This window comes from Vitis vinifera, chromosome 11 (assembly GCF_030704535.1).
Source record: "Vitis vinifera cultivar Pinot Noir 40024 chromosome 11, ASM3070453v1".
Classification (NCBI taxonomy): domain Eukaryota; kingdom Viridiplantae; phylum Streptophyta; class Magnoliopsida; order Vitales; family Vitaceae; genus Vitis; species Vitis vinifera.
The window spans coordinates 5,542,041-5,564,872 of NC_081815.1; the positions used below are offsets into that span (position 1 = coordinate 5,542,041).

The 22,832-nt window shown below is 30.8% G+C and overlaps 2 protein-coding genes across 2 annotated transcripts; both read right to left on the reverse strand.

The window, feature by feature from the left end:
* Positions 1 to 4,911: 4,911 nt before the first annotated feature.
* LOC100245529 (probable glycosyltransferase At5g20260) lies at positions 4,912 to 7,678 on the reverse strand. Its single transcript, XM_002264886.5, has 4 exons — positions 7,362 to 7,678; positions 7,113 to 7,267; positions 6,238 to 6,592; positions 4,912 to 5,703 (listed from the first exon to the last, which is right to left on the reverse strand). The coding sequence occupies exons 1-4, from the start codon at positions 7,590 to 7,592 to the stop codon at positions 5,041 to 5,043; spliced, it is 1,404 nt and encodes a 467-aa protein (XP_002264922.4). The 5' UTR covers positions 7,593 to 7,678; the 3' UTR covers positions 4,912 to 5,040.
* Positions 7,679 to 11,382: 3,704 nt separating this feature from the next.
* On the reverse strand, positions 11,383 to 16,371 carry LOC100259059 (probable glycosyltransferase At5g20260). The gene is made up of 4 exons (XM_002266610.5): positions 16,006 to 16,371; positions 15,728 to 15,882; positions 12,292 to 12,643; positions 11,383 to 12,155 (listed from the first exon to the last, which is right to left on the reverse strand). Exons 1-4 carry the CDS (start codon positions 16,366 to 16,368, stop codon positions 11,493 to 11,495), a joined length of 1,533 nt encoding a protein of 510 aa, XP_002266646.3. The 5' UTR covers positions 16,369 to 16,371; the 3' UTR covers positions 11,383 to 11,492.
* Positions 16,372 to 22,832: the final 6,461 nt, after the last annotated feature.

Consider the following 22,832-nt stretch of genomic DNA (forward strand, 5'->3'; position numbering starts at 1 on the left):
TATTCACTTCTTTTATTCTTGCCAGGATGTCCTAATTATTCCCTAAATTGCTTTCATGTTTTCAACTTAACAAACATATTTTTTTTTTTGCTACTAAGTGGGTAGTATTTTTTTTAGGAATATTTGATTAAAAGACTTCAAATACTATAATTTTGATTGATTCTATATTGATTATTCATGAATTGCTTCTAAGATGTTTTTTTTTCTTTGATTGATTATTGATTATCCTTAAGTTGACATATTTCCAAGTTGCTCTTTTTGAAAATCATATGATGATGTTAGTTATTTGAAAACTTTTTTATGATGATAATTTGATTATTCATGAATTGATTACAAGTTGTTGTTTTTTGATAATTCCATTATGATTAATATTTATGAGTTGTTAAGATTTTTGAGTGTAGAGTATTTTGATAATTGCATGATGATTAATATTTATGATTTGTTAAAAATTGTAAGTTCCTAAATATTTTTTATTTTTTAAAGCGCATGATTGTTAGTTTAAGCATTATGATAATAACATGCTTTGACATTCTTTTGTAAATTATTGATAATTGCATGAAGTTGATTAATTTTGTGTTGATTGATGCCTATTAGGATTAGGGTTAGGTTTGTTGTCTTTGTGTAGTTCTCACTCAATTTAGGCCTTATGATTATAAATGATAGATGGTATGGGGCTATTTCATTTGGTTTTGCATTGTTATTGGATCTTTTCGTGGTTATTTGTTAGTAATGATCATAGATGTTAAATTTCAATCCACTTAATATCATACACTTTCATGGGGTTGTTGAGTTTAGTATTTTGTATGCTTTAATATCCATAAAGTCAAATTTTCAAAATATTTTCTAAGAAACCAAAAGTCAAATAGGGAACACTCCAATAGGAAGAGTGGATAGGTGATTTTTTAAAAAAAAAATCAATAAATATTTATATGTTATACTCAATTCTTTTACCATGTGAGATGTTAGAGATAAACTTTTCTATTAATTATAGGCAATTCAAATTGAATATAAAATATATAGATAATAAGGCATAAGATTTTTACGTAGAAAACCCCACACTAATTGTGGAGATGAAAAACCTCTGGGTTTAAGATATATTAATCTAAATCCATTATACGAAATCAAGTTACATATATTTATTTATTCGTTTTACCATAAAGACTTTTACTTTCCAATACCTACAACTTGATTCACGTTGGTGATACAACAACCCTCGATTGCTCCAATGGATCACTTTAGCCTTGCTGAAGGGATGAAGGTCTTCAAACCAAGATTCAAAGGTCTAATCCTTGAGTAAGAGATTGGGAATTGTATGATACTTTAGACTTTCTCTTTAGGAGACCCTCTTTAAGGAATATAAAGTCTCTCAATGATCCATCTCTAATCTCTAACCCTTAAAGGGGTTAATAGGGAGGTATTTTTATGCAAAAGCTTGAAGAGTTTCGGTTTTCGAAAAGTTTTAAACCATATTTGCGTGAGAAATCTAGGTAAAATTTGCATTATCACTCGAGCCAACTCACCCACTGCTTGAGTGCCTCAGGCTTGAGCGGTCCTAAGTACTTAAGCGCTCTAGGCCGCTTGAGCGCTCCTACCATGTTTCAAAAATCAATTTTAAAACCTTTTAAGTTCAAAACATAACTGATCCTCTTAATACCTCAATGTAGCTTAATTTGCCACAAGTCAAACATTTTTAGATGTACTTGTGATTTCTCGATTGGATGAATAACAACTCTTAATCTTCATTAATGGAGAACAAGTCACTATTTAAAAAGAATTCTATGACCAAACATAAAAAGAAACAAAATTATCAATATAAAAACAAAACTCAATGTCCTAAAATTTTCCAAAGAAAATTAATCCATAAGGTTTTCTTAAAAAAATCATCTTAGGTCATTAGGGTTTAAAAAAGTCTTTTTTTTTTTTAAAAAAAAAAAATGCAACCAATTTCAATTGGTATACATCTTTCCACTGTTTTTTTAAATAAATTTTTATTTCTGATACATGAATCAAAGTTCATGATTCCAAATAAAAATGAATGATTGTTGGCCCTGATAAACTCATTAATGATCATACAAGGTTAGGGATATGTGAATTAAACTTGTGTATAGTAAATGGGGACTTGGTGAGGCCCCACCCACATACATTCATTTTTAAAAAAATGTTAATGCTACTGTTTGATGTATTTCTAACCACTAAATTAAAAAATTAGAAGTGAATGGCTTAGGGTTTTTCTAAATTTTTTCTATGCTTAGAGCATATTCTTAAATTTGTCAATTAAATTTTTCTTGGGCTTAAAAATCATTTTCAATTGGAAGAATTAAGTTGGTATAGGTATTGTTTTGGCCCTATTCTGGACACTTGAGATGGTTTTGAAAAAATAAATTATTTTCCATTTCTTTTAATTTTATTCAATATTTTTTACTTAATCTAGACTTCTTGAAATTAACTTTAGATCGCTATTTTGTTGAAAATTTATTTCCTAGGTGGGAGAAAAAATTCTTCTTTCTGCACCTACTACATTGGCCCTATTCTTAGTCAAGGGCTATTTGTCTTGATTCAAAAATTCTTCTTGTGTGATTTAATCATGTTGTTATTTTTCCTATGAAGTAGATGTATTGAATAAATTGCATGAATTTTGGTGTGATTTTATCATACATTTAAATAATTTAATTTAATTAGTCTTTACATGCTATTGATATCTACTCTATTTATAATTGATATGCTTGTGATTTAATGTGGTATTAATTGAGACATAGTTTAGTGATCTAACATTTTGGATTGTAATCTAGACACATAAGGGATGTTAATCATTTTGTTTCATGATAAAATTCTATATTTAAGTTTTTTTTTTTTGGATTTATTTTGTATGTTCACCTATTATGCCATGTTGCTAAATGTTCTAAAAAGTGATGATGAATTTGTTTTAATCTGGTATAACTGGTGGTGAATTAAATTGATTTGACACTTGGGTTGTATTGTAGATACACTGAGGATCATGTATAATTTTTATTTTGATAGAATACCACTTCTAAGTTTTTTTTTTTTTTTTGATTTTTTTTTTCGTGCCTCAATTATGATCTTGTTGTTGTGTAATATGTATGCTTTCATTAATTTGACTTCTTTTCACCTATTGTTGAGATTCTTTAATTTTTTTTATATGTGTTGTTACTATAATATACTAATGAACTAACCTTATTTGTTTTGTGATAGCTCTTAACTTGCTTTTGAGGTACACTCCTTTCTCTCCTTCATTTATTTTCTTTCATATGGTATGCATGCTTTATTTAAATAATCTTTTACTATGTTCTAGTTTATCATCACCATTGTCATTTTCATTCCATGGTATTCATTAATTTACTGATTAATTGTCATAGTTACCTCAACTCATTAGTGGAGACATTTATTTAGGGCTTAGAAATGTGTTACCTTATGGAACCTTCTTGATAGGTAACTTGACCATCAGACTTAAACTCAAATTTTCAAAGACATGTTTTTCTAAATAGGGGATCGCTCTTAGGTTTTTATTTCTTATTTTATTTCCTATTTAAAAATAAATAAAAATAAGTGACGACTCAATTTTTTTTGCAAAAATCAGTTTTTTCACAAAAGAAAAAAGAAAAAAAGAGTTTCATTGAGTGGGGATGCATGTGAAAAATGCGGGTCCACAGAGACACTGTCTCAATATCATAAGATATCATAATGTCTCTATTTGAGAATACCTATTTACCATGAACCTTTATTATAATTGACCCAATTCGTAAAGATATATTATTACATTAAGGTCTCACTCATAGGTCGAAGTCTGTTGACTTCAATATAGGCTTAATATCTTCAATATAGATTCACTGTAGGTCTTGTATAATGTATAACTATATACATTAATACACTCACCATGGGAACTCTATCTCAACGACCAAGACAAGTCATCTTTTCAATTAGAAGATAATACACTATAGTCTTTGTTGAGTTGCTCAAATGCATGAATTGAATATAAACTTTTCATCATCTTGCAAGGAATTTATGACTTGAATATTTTGTGCAACTCTTAGTCAAGTATAATGCAAGTGATATGAACATGAGTACTCAAATAACCAATTGATGCATAAGGGATAATAAAGGTAACTAGAAACATAAATAAATTAATTAATTTATTAATAAATCTAAATTTTGTTATAGCATGTCATGCTTTCTAAGACTTTATATCAACAATTAAGACATCCAAATCTCAAATTTCTCCAAGAATTAGAAAAAAATAAAATAAAAATTAGTATGTCTACTGAGCTAAGTAAATATGGCACCTATGGTAATTGTCAACTTTGAAAATGTGTAAACTTCCTTTTAATAAGTCTCATTCAACTAATAAATTTCCACTTGAAAAAATTACAATGATTTATGGCAGTTTGCCTTAACTTTATCATCTAAAAAATTCCAATATTTTGTGGTCTTTATTGTTGATTATAATTGCTACACGTGATTATATCCTTTATGATCCAAATTTTATTTATTTTTAGTTTCTTTCTCAAATTTCAAGTCTTTGTTGAAAATCATTTTGATTGGAAAATAAAGACATTTCAAAGTGATGGTGGCATTGCACAACAACTTTCATTCCTTATACACATGAACCAAATGACCTAGTTGAAATAAAACATAGGCATATTGTGGAAACAAGGCTCATAATGCTTCTTCATGCTAACTTACCTATGAAATCTAATAAGCAGGTTATACCATCTTTTTCCCTTGATATGAATACTTTGTATTTCAAACTCTAGTTTATACACCTTTGGATGTCAGTGATTTCCATCCTTAAAACATCAAGGTATCAATAAAATTTCTCAGAGAATAAAGTTATTGTTGGGTTGATGAAATGAAAATTACATACATGGCTATGAATAAAGTAAATAATGCAAACTATTTCTGAAAATCTAACAAGATCTTGTTAATGCATAATCAAATTTTAATTCTTTCACCAGGTCACTTCACACTACAAGTATAACACGAATCAAGAAGTTGAAGCCTAGAACACAAGGCGATGAGGACTGGTCAAGACCGCAGCCTAACATTAAGGCGCCTTAGCCACACCGAATGAAGAATCATATGAAGCATATCGTAGGGCTGCGCCGGCCGGTTTATCACGAAATGCCTCTGCACTTGCTTCACCCTCTTTTGCATCCGCAAATACCTCTCGTTCGGAACCGCTTTCAATATCTTCTTAATTTCCGGTATCTTGTCCGAAGTGATATTTATGGAAAACTTGCTCCAAACAAGAACTTCACTAAACGGCAGCACATAGTAATCGCAGATGATTACAGGCACACACCCAGCAGCGATTGCTTCCACTACTCTGGGGCTGGCAACTTCCCATCCACTTGGACACAGGCAAAACTTGCTGTCACCCATTGATTTAGCGTAGTCTCGATTGCTGGGAAGGTGCTCGTACACCTGGACTTCGTCATCATTTTCTTTCCAGGACCTGAACAGGAGGGTTCGCATGTAGCCGGATTCACGGCCGGCGAAGAAGGCGAGGATGTGACGCTGGTTAGGGGGTTTGTCGAGGTGAGGTGGGCCGAGCTTGCCTTTGGGTATGTTGACTTCTGGCAAAGAGATGTCTCTGATGGGCTGGAACCTTTCGGAGGTGTTGGCATTGCAAAGGACTCTGATGAAATGCTTGTAGAGGTCAGGGGTTACAATCGAAATCTCTGGTGCCTGAGATTTCAAGATATATGATTGATTAGTAAAACAACATTGATTATAGAAACGAGTAATGACTGTATTTTGAGTTTCAGAGGGAGGGGGCCGCCAAATCGTAAATGTTTCTCACTACTTTTATTAAAATTTTAGGTTTAGGAAAACTTTAAGATTTGAAGGAGAATTCATTCCTAAATAGATTAAGTAGTTTACATTTTTACCATAATTTCTTCAGACAATTCTACGGAACTACCTAATATATACATTGGAGGTCTCTTCCATCCAATCCCCTTTTTCCAACTTTCATCTAGACCTGATCTTTTCTTCTCTAGAATCTCTCCAAGCCAGATTCCTCTTCTCTCATATCTCTTCTACCGTCCCGTTTTCTCTCAAATATCTCCCATTTCCCCCCACACCTGTCCATTTTCCTCAAATCTTGAAATCTCACATCTTGAAATTTTAAAATTAATTTGATATTTTTTCTAATGTTTTCTAATACAAAATCGAAGTTCCAACATATATTAGCAAAAGAAAATGCACGTACGTACGTACCCAATCATGGCAAGAGACTAGGAAATGGTCAGCTCCATTACTTCTATTCCAATATGGATATTTATCTGAAACAACGTAGATGTAGTCTGTGACCAATCGTTGAAGCATGTGACCAGAGTAGTCAACAGGAGGAGAGTAGATATAGTGAGCAATGCGAGTTACACTTATTGGGATGTAAAAGACATGAGCCTCATCAGGATGACCCGCCACGAAGTGGCTGTCTCCACTTTCCATCTCATCCATAAATTGCCCTTCAATGCCATAGATGCTATTTTTTGGCCCACCATGCACTAGGGGTTGGTCTCCCTCCTTGTAGGTCCATATCTTGAATCTCTTCTCCATTTCTATGTGACTCCTATTATGCAATTAAAGGAATTACATGCATGAAAGTTAATTTTGATTGAAAAACTAAATGAAAAAAAAAAAAGAAGTTGAGTAAAAAATACACAATTCATACATTGATAAATATATATATATATATAAAAGATATTTAGGTTAAGTAGATTATATGTATATAATATAAGAATGTAATTAACAAAAATATCTTAGTGCTGAGTGGAACTCAATCTGAACGTGAGAGTTCGACACCTATACAAGCCACCAACGTGGCTGGGCTGCATCCTTAACTAAATTTGGGCACGTGGCTCATGATATCAAACTTTTATAAAAGCCAAAAACACGAGGAAAAAAAAAAAGGCCTAACATTTCGGTGAGGTTTTGATAAACTTATGGTTGGGAGATCAATGAAATCGACTTCACATCTTCCACAAATGAATGAAATGTCACTAATCATTCGCCTTTCCGGAAACTTTGAGACAATTTTTAAAAATGAAATATGGATTTTCACTAGTAAAATAGTGTAGTGTAAGCTTAACTGATGAAATGCGTATGGATTTCTGTAAACAGCTCCTCTAGGGATGAAATTTTCTTTCTTTTGTGAAGTATAATTGCTTGAACGAACTGCTTCACGTATTGCCGCTCGTGCACTTGCCAGACCACCTTCAATTCTCTCCAAAGGACTCATCTTTTCCTACAAGACACACAAGAAAAGAACAATAAAATCAATCTAAGAAGAACAGCGGCAGTACTGGGTGCAAATTAAAGTTATTGGTAAGTCCACCCACCCCAGTGGTAGTGGAAGTTGAGGGAACCCCATGCGTGGAAACATTTCCCAGAAACGAAGACGCTTCTGGGGTCTGGTGTTTGGTCTGTGAATGATTGGGAGTTGAAGAAGAAGATGGATGGAAGCGGAGATCAGGGTTTTGATTTATGGGTGACAGAAAAGATATGGAAAGAAGAAGAAGAAAGAGAAGAACAGGAAATACTATATATGGTGTGGAACTCAGTGTTGCCATATATATTTCAATTTTCTCTCTGTTCTGTCACTCCTCTTTGAAGGGTTGAAGGAGGTGGAGGTGGAGACGGAGACACGTTCAGCCATGGAGTAAAACAAAATTTATGAATGGTTTTTCCTTTGTTCGGTCCGTTACGCAGTGACGTACTCATTTGGGCGGTCCAATCTAATGTCTGGAATCATTCCACCTTATGTGAGTATAACATTAAGAAGCGTCACGGTCCCTTTTTTAGTTCTATGACTCACCCATATATCACTCACTTGATTATAAAGAAATTAAAAAGTGTTCACCGTTTAGCAAGGCCATTGCAAAAATTAGGATTTGTTTTGATACATTTTGGAAAATTATTATCAAAAAATAGTTTTTGAAAACGATTTTTAAAATATTTCTTATTTTTTAAAAACATTTTATTTTTTAAACTAGTTTTCAAAAAATTGTTTTCTATTTAAAAAATTTGTGAAAAACATAGAATCTCTTCTTATTATAATTAATATAAGATTTTCCATTATCATTGACTTCTGTAGAGCCTCCTTAGAGCACAATTGTATTGTGTAACTAATTTGTAATGAAATCTTCCATCTCATAATAAGTAATAATCACTAAACATTACAAATCCTAAAAAATCCAAAGCAATCCCAAAGTCTGAAAATTATATTCTAATTGTAAATATGTCTAAAAATACATGCATTTACACACTAAATATACATTGAAATGCTTGCCATTAATTAGAGGATACTTTTGTTGCAAGGCACTACTTGAAGGATATGTAAGTTTGAATGACAACTTTGGTAGTACAAGATTGTTATAAGTTACTTTCAATCATCGATAATTGGCCACTTTATTTAAACAACAATAATAGGTATATGAAACAAATTCTAAAAATTAGTATGAATTGAGTGTATACCAGTTAGTGTTAGCAATTAGAGAAAAGTGCTCTTTGTCGTCTGCATCAATATTTTTGAGACCAATACTTAAGATTGATTTGATGTACTTATTGAATTTATTAATGTAAAACAAATACTAAAATAGAGAAATGAAGAGAGTTAGGAGATAATGTTGGAATGGAAGAGAATGAGAGAGGGAAAGTATATAAAAAAAAATTGTGAGAGGAAATTAATATAAAATTTAATAAAATTTTTTAAATAAAAAGCCTTGATTATTCCAAAGTTAATACTTTTGAAAAGTTACTTTTTTTTTTAATGTGTTTTTCAAACTATTATCAAAGTTATTTATATTCTTTTGAAAATCTTCTGACTACTCCCAAGTATGTATGTCAAAATACGATTATGTGAGTATAAGGAGTTGTTTGTAATTTTAAAATTCTGGTAAGTCATGGTTAAACTACAAAGATGTTATCTTAGTTGTATAGAGGAAATGAAGAGGTTTAGAAGTTAAATAAAAACTTTTTAGGCAAACCCTTTCACCCGATTAATGCTTGAAAAAGGAGGTTGATGAATTTTTTTTTTCTTGAAAAATAGAAGAGAGTACTAGGTGAATTTAAATTGAAAATTGATTTAATAAGATCTGCAAAAGTGTTGGGATAAGTAGAGTCCCTTAGGCTCTCTTGTTTTTATAAAAAGACCCTTAATTAAATTAACACCACCAAGATTATCTATAAGTGTTTTCAACCAAAGAATTTTCAATACAAACACATTTTGATTAACCTTAATGCTTCAAACTTATGAGTTATATCATCATGTGAAATCTTTAAATCTTCTAGCAACCTATTTGTTTGTCCTATTGTAGCATTAAAAGCTCAATGATAACTATCTCAAGTCAAAAATGGCTTTCACCATCAAGTGTTCGAGATACCCTCAAAAGAGCTTGTAAACTCCAATTTCCAAGCATTTAGGCATGATATATAAATCACTTGTGATATCCTTAAAACCTCTATTACTTATTTACTTGCTAAACTCATAACATTAAGGATTCAATAGTGACCATCTCTAGTTAAAATAATTCTCCATTATTAAGCACTTGAGATACCCTCAAGGAGGCCTTTAAGCTCTAATTTCTAAGTATCAAATAATGATTTTCTAATTAAAAACAAATGATCCAACTTATAAAATGAATATATTATTAAATATCCAAGATTTTAGAGTCATTTCATGGGCACAAGGGAGGTCCTAAGGACTCCCATCTCCTAAGCTTAAATCACTACTCACAAAATATAAAAATAGAATGAAAAATGAAGAACATAAGTTGAGTATAAGGAAATCATCATTAAAAACTCGAGCTTCAACTTCAATATTGTACCAAACCAAAGGTTAAAAGTAAGTGCATCTACATATACTCAAAGGAAATAAGTTTGAGAAATTACAAGCAACTAAAAGGCACAAAACAATATAAAAATTTGAAATTTTAATAGCATGTCCCAAAGTTGGAGGTTAATGAAGACGTGCTCCCCACTAAAGGGTTTCCTCTAAAATCCTCCTTCTCCAATTGCAAAATCTCTTTATAGATGATCCCATGTTGCCCTAAGTGGTATACCACATAGAGTCATAAAAAATAAGGTGTGAGATCCAATGGTGGCTTCAGATAAGGCCAAAAATGTAGGTCTCCCATGTTCTTCGAGTTTTAGAGCAAAATGATGATAGTTATGGAGAAAATGGCACTAGGTTGTAAGGTGGACATCTTCTACTCAAATTGGCAGCACCATTATGAAAAAAGGCACCAAACGACAAGGTGGTGCCATTTTTCTTCGAATGCCCCTTAGCTCCTTTAACATTTTTCTTATTTTTCATCAATCTTTTATAATTTTTTTTTTGTATATATAGATAGAAGACGTTGAAATATTCTTAAAATTGGTAAGATTGATCTTCAAAGAGTCTAGAAATTAGAAAAAATTACTTGAATTCATTTGGGCATTTTTAACCTCCTCAACTGTTCTCAAACTTTTGATTGGTTGACGGAGGACGACACCATTGAATTTCATGCAACTTTGATCCTTTGACTCCACTCATACTCCATTAATGCTCTTACATTCCAAATATTCCAAGAAGTTTCCAATATCATCATTATTTATGAAAATATATGTAAACATCGAGAAGTAATGAAAAATATAATAAAACTAAGCATATGCAAGGTTTCTATCATATTCAAATATAAGAAAATTATTTTCCTTTCCATTTTTTTTCTTGCTTAACTTTCTTTGTCTCTCCTTTACTTTTGGCCAACAAAAACCGACAAAAATAAAAATTGACGATAGAATCATTATCGGTTAATATATACATATATATATATATATATATATATATATATATATATATATATATATATATATATATATATATATATATAAATAGAATTATTCATAGAAAACAATAAACTTGGATACAATTCCTTTTCCTTTTTTTTTTTTTTTTGTAACTTTTAGAAATAGAAAACACTCCTATTAAAAGTATGGGAACTTATGTACAAAAAGTAATAAAATTATCTTATATTCTTAAACTCTTTCACAGAAGTAAAAATATTTTACTTTCTTCAATTTAAAAAATTTTATAAAGTGTTTTCAACTATCCTTGTTTTTGTATAAGGATTCCTATAGACTTTAATACGATACTTTCTATTATTAAATAAATAAATAAATAAATAAAATAATGTATCCAAACATCACCTTATCAAACAAATTTATGGAGCTATCTTAGGAGGTAATTGTGAGGAAAACTATTATCTAATATATATATATATACATTATGACTACTGGGCCCCACTCCACACTCAATACACTCAGAATTTGGAAGAGAGCTACACAAAATTGCAATGAAGAACATTTCAAAACTAATGATAATTCCTCAAAACAATTATTCTCAAATTATAAATTCAAATTTTCACAATTCAATTAAGCCACTCCAGGATACATCATGTAACAACAAATTGAAGACAAGAGGAAAAACAATATCAAGATGGCAACCTAACATTAAGGCGCCTCAGCCACACCGAATGAAGAATCATATGAAGCATATCGTAGGGCCTCGCCGGCCGGTTTATCGCGAAATGCCGCTGCACTTGCTTCACCCTCTTTTGCATTTCCAAATACGTCTCAGTCGGAACCGCTTTCAAAATCTTCTTGATTTCCGGTATCTTATCGGAAGTAATATATATGGAGAACTTGCTCCAATCAAGAACATCGCTGAACGGCAAGGAGTAGTGATCGCAAATTATCATAGGCACACAGCCGGCAGCGATGGCTTCTACTATTCTGGGGCTGGCAACTTCGTATCCACTGGGACACAGGCAAAACTTGCTGTCCCCCATTGATTTACTATAGTTTCGATTACCGGGAAGACGCTCAAAAACCTGGACTTCGTCATCTTTCTCTTTCCAGTACTTGAACAAGACACTCCGTACGTAACCATGGGCGCCCCCGGCGAAGAAGGCAAGGATGGGACGCTTGTTGGGGGGCTGGTCGAGGTGGGGCGGACCGAGCTTGCCGCGGGGTATGTTGATTTCTGGGATTGAGATGTCTCTGATGGGGTGGAACCTTTCGGAGGTGTTGGCATTGCAGAGGGCTCTAATGAAATGCTTGTAGAGATCAGGCTTTAGAGCTGAAACGTCTGGTGCCTGAGATTTCAACATATATGATCTTGAGTCAATTTAAAAATTTTCTTTTATTTTTCATATAAACCTTAATTAAATTCGAAAGAATTGCAAGGGAGAACAAAATATTCATCATACGTAATGGGGAAAATGTATATACCCAATCATGACAAGAAACCAAGAAATGGTCAGCCCCCTTGCTTCTATTCCAATATGGATATTTATCTGCTACAAAGTTGATATAGTCTGTGACCAATCGTGGAATCCATTTACCATAGTAATGTGGAGGCTCGTAGATAAAATGAACTATTTTAGTTAAACTCATGGGGATGTAGAACGCATTCGCCTCGTCGGGACGACGAGCCAAAAAGTGGCTCTTTCCACTTTCTATATCATCCATGAATTGCCCTTCGATTGCATAGATGCCATTTGATGGTCCGTCATGCATTAGGGGTTGATCTCCTTCTCGGTATGCCCATATCTTAAATCTTTTCTCCATCTCTATATGACTCCTATTATATAACAGAAAAAATTAATTGTGAAAATTGATTTAATTGAATAATAATAATAATAATAGATTGTTTTTGTTAATAACAATCTATAGTAGCACTTTTTGTTTTTTTAATTTATTAGGGAGAACATGTTGGTCTTTAGATATAATAATAAAAAAGTGTTTTTTAGTCTTACTTTAGACAATAAAATTATAATTTTTAGAAAAAAAAATACTTATTAAGAACACACACATTTTTTATTTTTTTATTTTTATTTTATTTTTTATGGAGAACCTATTGGTATTTGGATATAAACTAAGAAAGTATAATTTTTGGAAAAAAAAAAAAAAAAAACCTTACTAGAAGCCCATTTGAAAATGATTTTAAAAGAGATTCAAAACATTTTCTAATAATGGAAGTGTTTTCTTACAAAAAAAATTGGTGTTTAATAAATTTTTGAACACATTAAAAATTTAAAGAATAACTTGAACTGATTATTTGACAATTAATAGTACATATTTCTTTCAAAATTCATTCGTTCTTATTCTAATAAAAAACACTAGAAAAGTATTTGTTTTTAAGTTTATACTTAAATACTAATTAAGAATGCATTTGACAATGATTTTATGAAGTATTTTTAATTTTTCTAATATTTGAAAGATAAAAATTTTTAAATGTTAGAAAAGGTAAAAATACTTCATAAAATTACTATTAAATGTATTCTAAAAATATGTTTGATAGTGATTTTAGAAAATATTTTTAATATTTTTAATACTTGAATAATAAAATTTTTTAAATGTTAAAAAGTTTGTGTAAGAATTTTAATGTTTTTTATAAAAACAAAAACTAGTATTCGTTGTTAATTAACCTGAATCATTTTGACATAAATAAAGGTGATATGTGACTTCTTAATAATAGTACTAATAATAATAATAATAGTAAATAAATAAATATATGAATACATACAATAAATACCTAATATGCAAAAAAAAAAAACGCAAAACAAAACAAAATGTCAGTAAAACTAATCAAGTCTAATCAAGTTGTTGGAATGGACTGAAAATTACATAGATATTAACACAAAAAATGGAAAAGAAAAGAACATGAAATACAAATTCGATAGTGCATTAAGTGATTAGCCAACAAACAATCCAATATTATGAATAAATTGAATCACCTTCTTGACCTTCGAAAGCCTCATGTCTTCCTATGAGATTTTTCAATACCATTACTTGATTAGGACAATTCTTCTTAAGTCTTTTTGCTAGCATTCTCCCACCATTAACATCAGGAAAATTATTAGTCCATACGACAAGAAATAATTTATTTGAAATTTACATTCCTTTGAAATTCAAAAAAGTAAAAATAAGAAAAATAATACTTTCTCTTGAAGTTACTTGTATTCAAATTGTAAAATATGACTAAAAATATGTTATTTCACACACATAAATGTTATTTGCACACTAGGGATCGACCATGAACTGCAACTATCAGCAAAGTTTAATTCTTGATAATTACATTAAGAATGAAAATGAAATGAGTTTGTTCCTAATTATTTTCAATCATATTCAATGGACCAATTTAATCCAAATCCAAAATTAAACTTACTATAAATTCAATACCTGGAAGTGTGTCCTAGAAATCATATATAGAAAAGACATGGAATTGTAGTCCACACCAATTTATCATAGCACCATCAATGAGGCGTGTGGAAAAAAAATGAAAATGAAGAGGATCCTTATTATTGTTACTGATATAAATGGTATGAGTCTAGGCCATGATATTTTGCATCACAATTATTAAGAATATTCATAAATTATTTTAAGATTTCTTCCAATGTTGCCAAGGTTTGTTTTTCTCAATTTGCATGCACACAATTGACTCAACATATATAAGTAATAGCTGTATATACCCTCTACGAATTATACAAGACTTTTTAGTTTAAATATTTTTATTGGTTTTTTTTAATTAAATTTTGTAAATAAATAATTTAAATTTTGATAAAAAAAATAATAATTAAATTACAAGCCATCAGAAGGAAACACCCTTTTATGGGTTAATGAAACAAAGATTGAACTGTTCTTAGATTAGGTAGGTAGGATCATCAGTTTGAGACTTTCTAGATGTCTCCTTTTGTCAAAATAATGTTTCAAAATTTTAAATAAATAAAGTGAAGGTTAATATTTTATCATCATTTTTTTTTTCTCATTTGATAGAAGAAAATGAAAGGCATTCCAAATTGATTATTGTAAAAGTGCTATTAGAAATGTTTTCATGGACAATATTTTAATGAGTTAAAAAATATAAATTCAAAAGGTGTACTTTTTTGGTGAAAAGAAAAAAAATGGAAGAAACATTTAATGAATACCAATAAAAAAAAGATACTTTAAAAGATTTATTTATTTATTTATTTAAATTTTATCAAATACCCAATTTTTATTAGGAAAATATATTTAAATATTAGCTAACAGGGCAGATCTAATGCATGCCCAAAAGGAGTATATGCCCCTTGAACTTTTTAAAAAAAAAAATTATCATTAGATTATAAATGTTTTTTGTTCAGTTTTTGCCCTGCCAAAGTTAAGAGTTAGATGTTGCCCACTGTTAAGTCATTTACTGGCTCGGTCACTGGTAGCTAAGGTTTCTAAATCTTCAAGATCGCTCCTAAAATGTACTTTTTACTTCAATTGTCCTTTTTATTGTTATGTTTAATTTTAAAATCATAATATCATATGAAACTACAATCAAACTAAGATAAGTTTTTAAATCATATATTAGAAGTATTTTTATTTATTTATTTATTTCTTAATAATTTTTGAATTATGAGCCGAATCTAAGAATATAAGTTAGGGATAGTTTCTTCTTCAAACATGCATTATGAAATGCTACATTGCTTTGTCTACAAAATCATGGTTTTTCAACATCATATTCTTCTTACAAAAATCTTTCAAGATGTAAGGTTCCTATTTAATCAAATTTTCTTTCATAATGAAGCCACAAAAGAGATTAATCCAAAGATTAATAACTAAATAAAGGTGATGCATGTCTCTAGTTTAGAAATTAAATTATTCTTCCTCAATAGAATGAATTAGCTTTGAACTTAACTGATGAAATGCGTATGGATTTCTGTAGACGTCTCCTCTTGGGATGAAGGCTTCGTCCTTTTCTGAAGTATAATTCCTCGTCCGAATCGCCCTGCGTATTTCCGCTCGGGCTCTCGCCAGACCTTCTTCAATCCTCTCCAGACGACTCATTTTCTCCTATAAAGTGGCACCCAAAAAGAAAAAAAGGGAAATGAAAAAACAAACGGTTAATGAACGAAATTACCATTTAAGCTTCAAACCAAACAGAAATCAATGCTGAAGTGGTAGATTATCACGCACTCTCAAACGCTTCCTTATCTCGTTAGTTGTTCTCGCTCCATCACTGGAAGTTGAGGGAACCCCATCTGCGGAATCATTTTTCGGCCACAGAGATGGGGACGATGAGGTTTGAAGGGTTTGGTGAGTTGTCTCTGAAAGGTTTGAATGCGTAGGGAGCAAATGGAGGAGGATGCTTTGGTTTCGATTTATGGGTGACAGGTACAAAGGGATGAGAACAATGAGGAAGAGAATAGCTGGAAATATTACGAACCGTGTGGGACTCGATGTTGCCATGGCTTCTTCACTTTTTCTGTGTCTTCTGCTCCACTCACTTTCGTGAAAGGGTATGAGAGATAGATATGGTTTTAGATAGACATAGAGCATAGAATGGAACCAAATGTCTGTAGGTTTTTTATTTTTGTTCATCACGCAGTCTTGCTGCTATTGTCCAAATTCTATATGCGGGACCTACCTTTAGAGTAATGCTGTCCAAATTATATGAGTGGGAACCTCCTTTTGATGACTTGTCAAATGGCAGACCATCTGGTAAACAACAAAAGAAAATCATGATTCTTAATTAAAAATAGAAAGACTGTAGGAAGGCTGACCAAGGCCAACATGAAGGCAGCCTAAGATTAAATACAAGGGCTCTTTTCAAATTAGGTTTGCTTGTAAGAGTTTTGTAAGGGTCTAACAAAAGACTCAAAATATTAGTATCTTTGTTTTGGTTAATTATCTTGTAGAATTTAATTCCTTTTTTGTACTTTTCATAACTTGTAGAGAAATTTCTTCTTGTGTTTAATTCAAATTTATTACATTCAAATTGTGGTTTGAAATTGTCTTTGAACACATTTTTAGTTAAAAGCAAAATATTGTCTCAAAGAATGATGACGAAGATGGAAAGCTTAATGGGTATAGTAGAGAGATATATGTAAAGCTTTCCAAATTTGAGATTGATCATATGAATGGTTGAAAGTGCCTTCTTTATCAATAGAATTAGCTAGAGGGTTGAATGATAATACAATACTTCAATATCAAAATTTAAATTTATTCCCATTCTCCTTCTATTTTAACAATAATTGGGAATATGGCAATAATCAATTCACATGAGGTATACATGATGAAAAAATTACCTATATATTTGAATTTTCAAGAAATTTTGTAGATACAAAATCATAGGTCAATTAATCATCGAAGATAAAATTTACTAAATATTAGCATAATGTAAATACTCTTATATGATTTGCATGCACCTGATTCGTGCCCAATTGGTGTCTCAGCTGATTCGTGTCCAGCTGGTGCTCCTTGATTGAGGGATTAATCAACAAAATTTATAACCTATTACACCATATACTAGGGTAGCAAAGACAAAGCTATTATAGTATAGTGGCTCTAGGATCGTTCACTGGGATGGGTTTTCACTTTGCAAATGATATTAATTCAAAGCTGAATTGGTGTCTTTTCATTTCAAGGTTAGCTTTAAAAGAAAACATAAAGATGTTTGAATGAAAAAGGTTTAGATTTAAACTAACCAAAAATAGTAACTGATTTTAACTACAAAGAAAAGATGTTTCTTGGAGTTCAGATCACTAGACTCAGATTCCTCATACAAAAAGGGAGTTCCGGTCACTTGTTTCTTTTCCTCGCATTAGAGAATTAACATATAGTTAATTCTCTAACCGGTGTTGTACAGATGCTTCCCATTAATGGGTTCAAACACTAAATCCCTCTCACTGATGCACCTTGCAATGGCTCATGCCTCTCACCTAGCACTTGCCATTCAAGATGATCTTTAACCTTGGACTTCCCTTCTCAAGCTCGCAAGAGATAACTAATGGATGTCTCCTTGGAGTCCAAAAGCTTACCAAGTGTTGGCTATTCTAGAAAATCCTACCTTCAAACCACCTCCCAAAGGCTCGCAAGGGGTAAACTAGTGCATTTCCATGGTTGGAAATCACTTGCCTTACCAAGTGTTGGCCCAGGTGATTTAAAGGCGTTTTAAGTTAACTAAAAAGATAAAAACCATTAACGGGTCACACTTTCTCTTCATTAAAAACTAAAACAACAAAACTTCCAAATTATGCATGTGGAAACTTACCCGGCTTTCCTTACTCCAAGAGACAAAAAGCCTAGCCTCTCATCTTCTAAGGAAAAATCCTCAGAAAATGTTTGGCTAGCAAGAAAATAAAAATGAAAATGAAGGAAAAACAGAGCAAGGCTCTGTAAATTCTATATATTGATCGATGGATTACATGATATATTATTTTTCATTTATAGTGGATGCAAGGGTATATATAGAGACGTTTTTCCAACCTTCCAAGCTAAGAAATCTTATGGTTGGTGGATTACAAGGAGAAGAATGGAAATTTATACAAAAATATCTGAAGAAAAGATCTAAAAGAGTCGGTGCACAAATATCAGGAAGCACTAAGGACATTTCGCAGGTGAAAATGGTGTCTGCGAGATTTCGCAGACACTCAAGAGGGCTGCGAAATATTTTCGCAACAACAAGTTAAACTCGCAGGGCTGTGAAATTGGCTTCCACCTTGAGGTTCTCAGCGTTCCAGCTTGCGGCATGTATCGGGTAGCTTCAGGAGGAATTCCATAGCACTGTACAAAAAGGCTGCGAAATTCTCGCAACAAAAGGCTGATTTCGCAACACTTTGGAGTGATCTGCTTGCAATGGCTGTAACTCCTTCGTTTCAACTCCAAATCATACACGGTTTGAAGCGTTGGATTCTTGACTTCCTGAGCTTTGAAATGGTATATAGCATGTAGAAAATGGACTTCGGGAAGTGCTCCAAAAGTGCGAAAAAAGACTATAATTGCTGTCCTCTGTTTTCTTCACTCTGTTTTTTCTCTCTCCTTGCTTCTCTCCTTGCATACTTTGAACGACTTTGGCAAAGGGCTATGGAGCTCCAAATCTTGGTTTTTCATGAATTTGAGCTCTTCATTGCTTTGCCATGGATTCCAAATAACTCTCCTCAATCTTGGATTGTTTTGGTGATCAAATTACTAACAAAAACACCAAAACTTACACAATTTGATTAGAAATGATTGCAAGGGTCCTTAACATGTTAATTGAGTTAAAAGGCAATAACTACTACTCAAAAGTGTTTAAAAGGATTAATTACAAGCTACAAAATAGCACTTTTTGAGTAGTAATCAGCACCTACACTTAAAAGGGCTTTTACAAATCAATATTTATACTCTTTTTTCACATTTCTAATGTAACATCTCATACTTCTTAATGGATCACATCATTTTCGTGATAAGGTTGTGAATCAATATAGCACATGTATTTCCACTTAAAGGACTTTCATGACAAATACTTGAAAACTTTCAAAGTTTAGTGTTTAAAAGTAGAACAGTAGTTATATCCTCAATATGTGCATCTCATAGTTAAGACCATGGAATATTATTTATAGAAAAATCCTAAATGATTTATTCAAAGTAGATATAAAAGGTACAAGATTATTAAGAAGGACTATTTAAAGTATTAAAAAAAATTTAACTTCTATACAAGTTTGCCAAGCACTCAAACCACTCATGGAGAGACTTTTAAATGCCTTTTAAGGTTGTGTTAAAAAACTAGAAGATGTTTGAATGCTGGAAAGGATGTCCATGTGATTTCCCACATTTTGTTGTTGTTTTTTTATTTTTTATTTTTTAACTTAGGGTTTTAATTACTTTCCAGTTTTAATAGCCCTTGCAATGTAATAATACTCCAAACATGCACTTACCCCAATTGAAATCAATGTCTGAATAACTTGATCATGATCATAAAGACCTAAGAAAGTAATTAGCGCTAGAATCAATGCTTAAATATAATAAAATTGTCAACCTAGTTTGAAGCACTAATAGTTCATCTATTTGATAATTTTATAACAAAATATAGATTGTAATGAACCCTCTCAAACTCTTAAAATAATGTTTTCTATTGCCACATGGAATAGAATCTTAATCATAATATGCATTCCCTTCCCTCCTCGCTTATTTTCATAAAAACGAAAAATTATTCCATTTTTGTGAATCTTTCTTAGCACACTACCTATGACCTAAACACACTCAAACAAACCTAGGAAAATTAGTGTATGAAAAGCATGTAAAAAAAATGACTAGTGACATTTTTTATTTTTTGTCATAAAACTATTAAAGTAGAAAATGTAGCTAAAAAATAATAAGCATCGAGAAGCAAGAGGACAAATATAACCAATAATGAGACACAAGCATCATCAAATAAACATCATTAATCATATCTAGAATTGTAAAGGCATAACTATATCATCCAATATATAATTAAAAGAGTATTTGAACACAATCCATGATATCTAAAAGGAATAGTCAAATACATCCAAAAAGAAGACAACTCAATCCTAACCAAATATACTAATAGTCCATATTCAAGAGTGGAATATATATGCAAGCTTAGACCAAATTGAGAAGTAGCCTAAATTTAGGGAAAAATTAAAATTTCATACTACAAGAAAACATGCTTTTCCTAGTGAAAATTTAGGAACAAAATAAATTTTTGTCACTAAAAATAATTTTTCTAATAAAATTCCAAATATTGTCACTAACACCAAATTTTTGACAAATTTTCATGGTGAAATTGAAATTTCTCCTGCCAAAATAAGTGGAAGAAAATTTAGATTCTTTTTCTCTTTTGCATAAAAACTTTTTTGATGAAAATAGACTAACAAAAACATGCATCACTAACCATAACTTTTTGTGTGATGAAATTAATTTCCTTACTGAAAATGACAAGTTTTTATCTATATTCTTGATGAAAAATTTTCATTGATGATTGTATTACTTCCTAATTATAAATTGAGTGATTCTAAATAGTGTTATTAAGTTATAATATTAATAACATTAATAAATTGCTAGATGATTTATTTAATTATTAATTAGTATGCTATTAATATTTATATAATAGTAACATTAATATGAAATAATATAATATGTATTATTTGAGGAATTAATATTTATAGTATAATATTGTTTTATCAATATTACTTTATATACATAATAATGAAAAAAATAATTAGAATTACATAAGATTAAGTACCAAAATATAAGTTTATTCAAATTTAAATATTTTGTTATAAATGTTATTAAATAGTAAAATGCATATTATTGGATAATTAATATTTGTAGTATAGTATGTTATTGATGTTATTATTAAAGATATGCAAATTAATTTCAATGTTTTGTTATATAACAAGATGTAAAAAAAAAAATACTACTTTATGATTTTTATTCTATTTGGTAAAGGTTGTTTATACAAGTGTAAAGCATGAGTAACATTGAATTTATAATGTGATCCACTCTTGTGCATACTTCAATTCTTACTTTAGGTATTGTGATTTTATTTCATATTTTAAATCTTAATTTTCATTTTAATTTTAAACTCTAATTTTCTTTCTTCATTATACTATAATTATTTTAATCTATAAACATGATGCTTGGATTTCCTAAAGCATATATGTATATTCTTTCATAATTTTACTTTTAATTTTAACTTCAATCTTAGATTTGATCTTAATTCCAACTTTAATTTAATTAGATTTTTTAATCTTAATTTTAGTTGTGAAATAAGACTAATTAATTGAAGAAAACACCCAAGAGGGAGGATTAAAAATTTCTCAAAAATGATTCAATAAATCAATAAACAAACAACAATTAAAACAATAATAGAGGGGAGAGACATGTGAACATTTTTATAGTGGTTTAACAATCCTACCTATGTCCACTCTCCTCAATCTTCATTCTAAGTGAGTTCTAGTAATTAAGGTTTCAAAGCAAGCCTTCAATCTTGTACATTTGGATTTATGGCTACAATGGGCACTACACTCTTTTTGAGTTCTTTACCAACTTTAAGTCTCAAACATTCAATTTTAAACAGTGATATGAGGCTTTAATAAACTTAATCCTACCACAAGTAAGAATCAATCTAAAGAAAATAGTTAGGATGCTATCAAAGGGTCAGGTGCACTAAAGGATTTGTAAGTGAAAGAATTAATCCACTTGAGTAGAGAGCTCTGCATGAGAGAAAATCAATGGTAACAAATAAGTGCAAGTGTTCTCTTAGTCAATAAATGCATAAGAGCTCTCTAATTTATAGAAAAACCTCTTAGACGCCCAAAATTTAGCAAAAAGTGCTCAATTAGTCGAGCTTCAATTCGATCGATTGGGTAGTAGTTAGGGCATTTAATGCTCTATAGGCAACCATTGATGAGATTTAGCTTTGATCGATTAAACACTAGATATTGGAAAATAAAATATTTTTTAACAACTTTGCTTGGTCCTCATCAACTGAGAAAACTTAGGCAATTGAATCGGTTCCTTAATTGATTTTATCAGTTCAAGCCACCATTGATTGGTTAGGCAAAAATTAGCTCAAAAAGCTTCTGATTTTAGCTTTAATATTCCAATAACTTGAACATGTCATTTAAAAACCTTTATAGGAAATTTTTAAAAGAATTTAGCCTAAGGTTTTGAGGTAAAATGTGTATTCATCCATTTTTAAGAAATTAAGATCATTCTTAAACTATCAATGTATGAATGAATGCATTAGAAAGTGCATGAGAATCAATTTTATACTAAGTGTACCTATGAGATTCATTTTACATTGGTTCCTAGATATCTTGAGTCTTCAAGGATCCATTTCTTTATAATGTTTAAATCTCTTTTGAATGATCTTAAGCTTTCTTCTGAATTTATCAATAAAACCTAAAATTTTACTTGATTTAAACAAGTTTGTACACTTAACCTTGTTTTCTTATCATCAAAACGTATTTACGAGAATCCTTAGGCTAACATCAATTTTGATTTTAATGTTAATT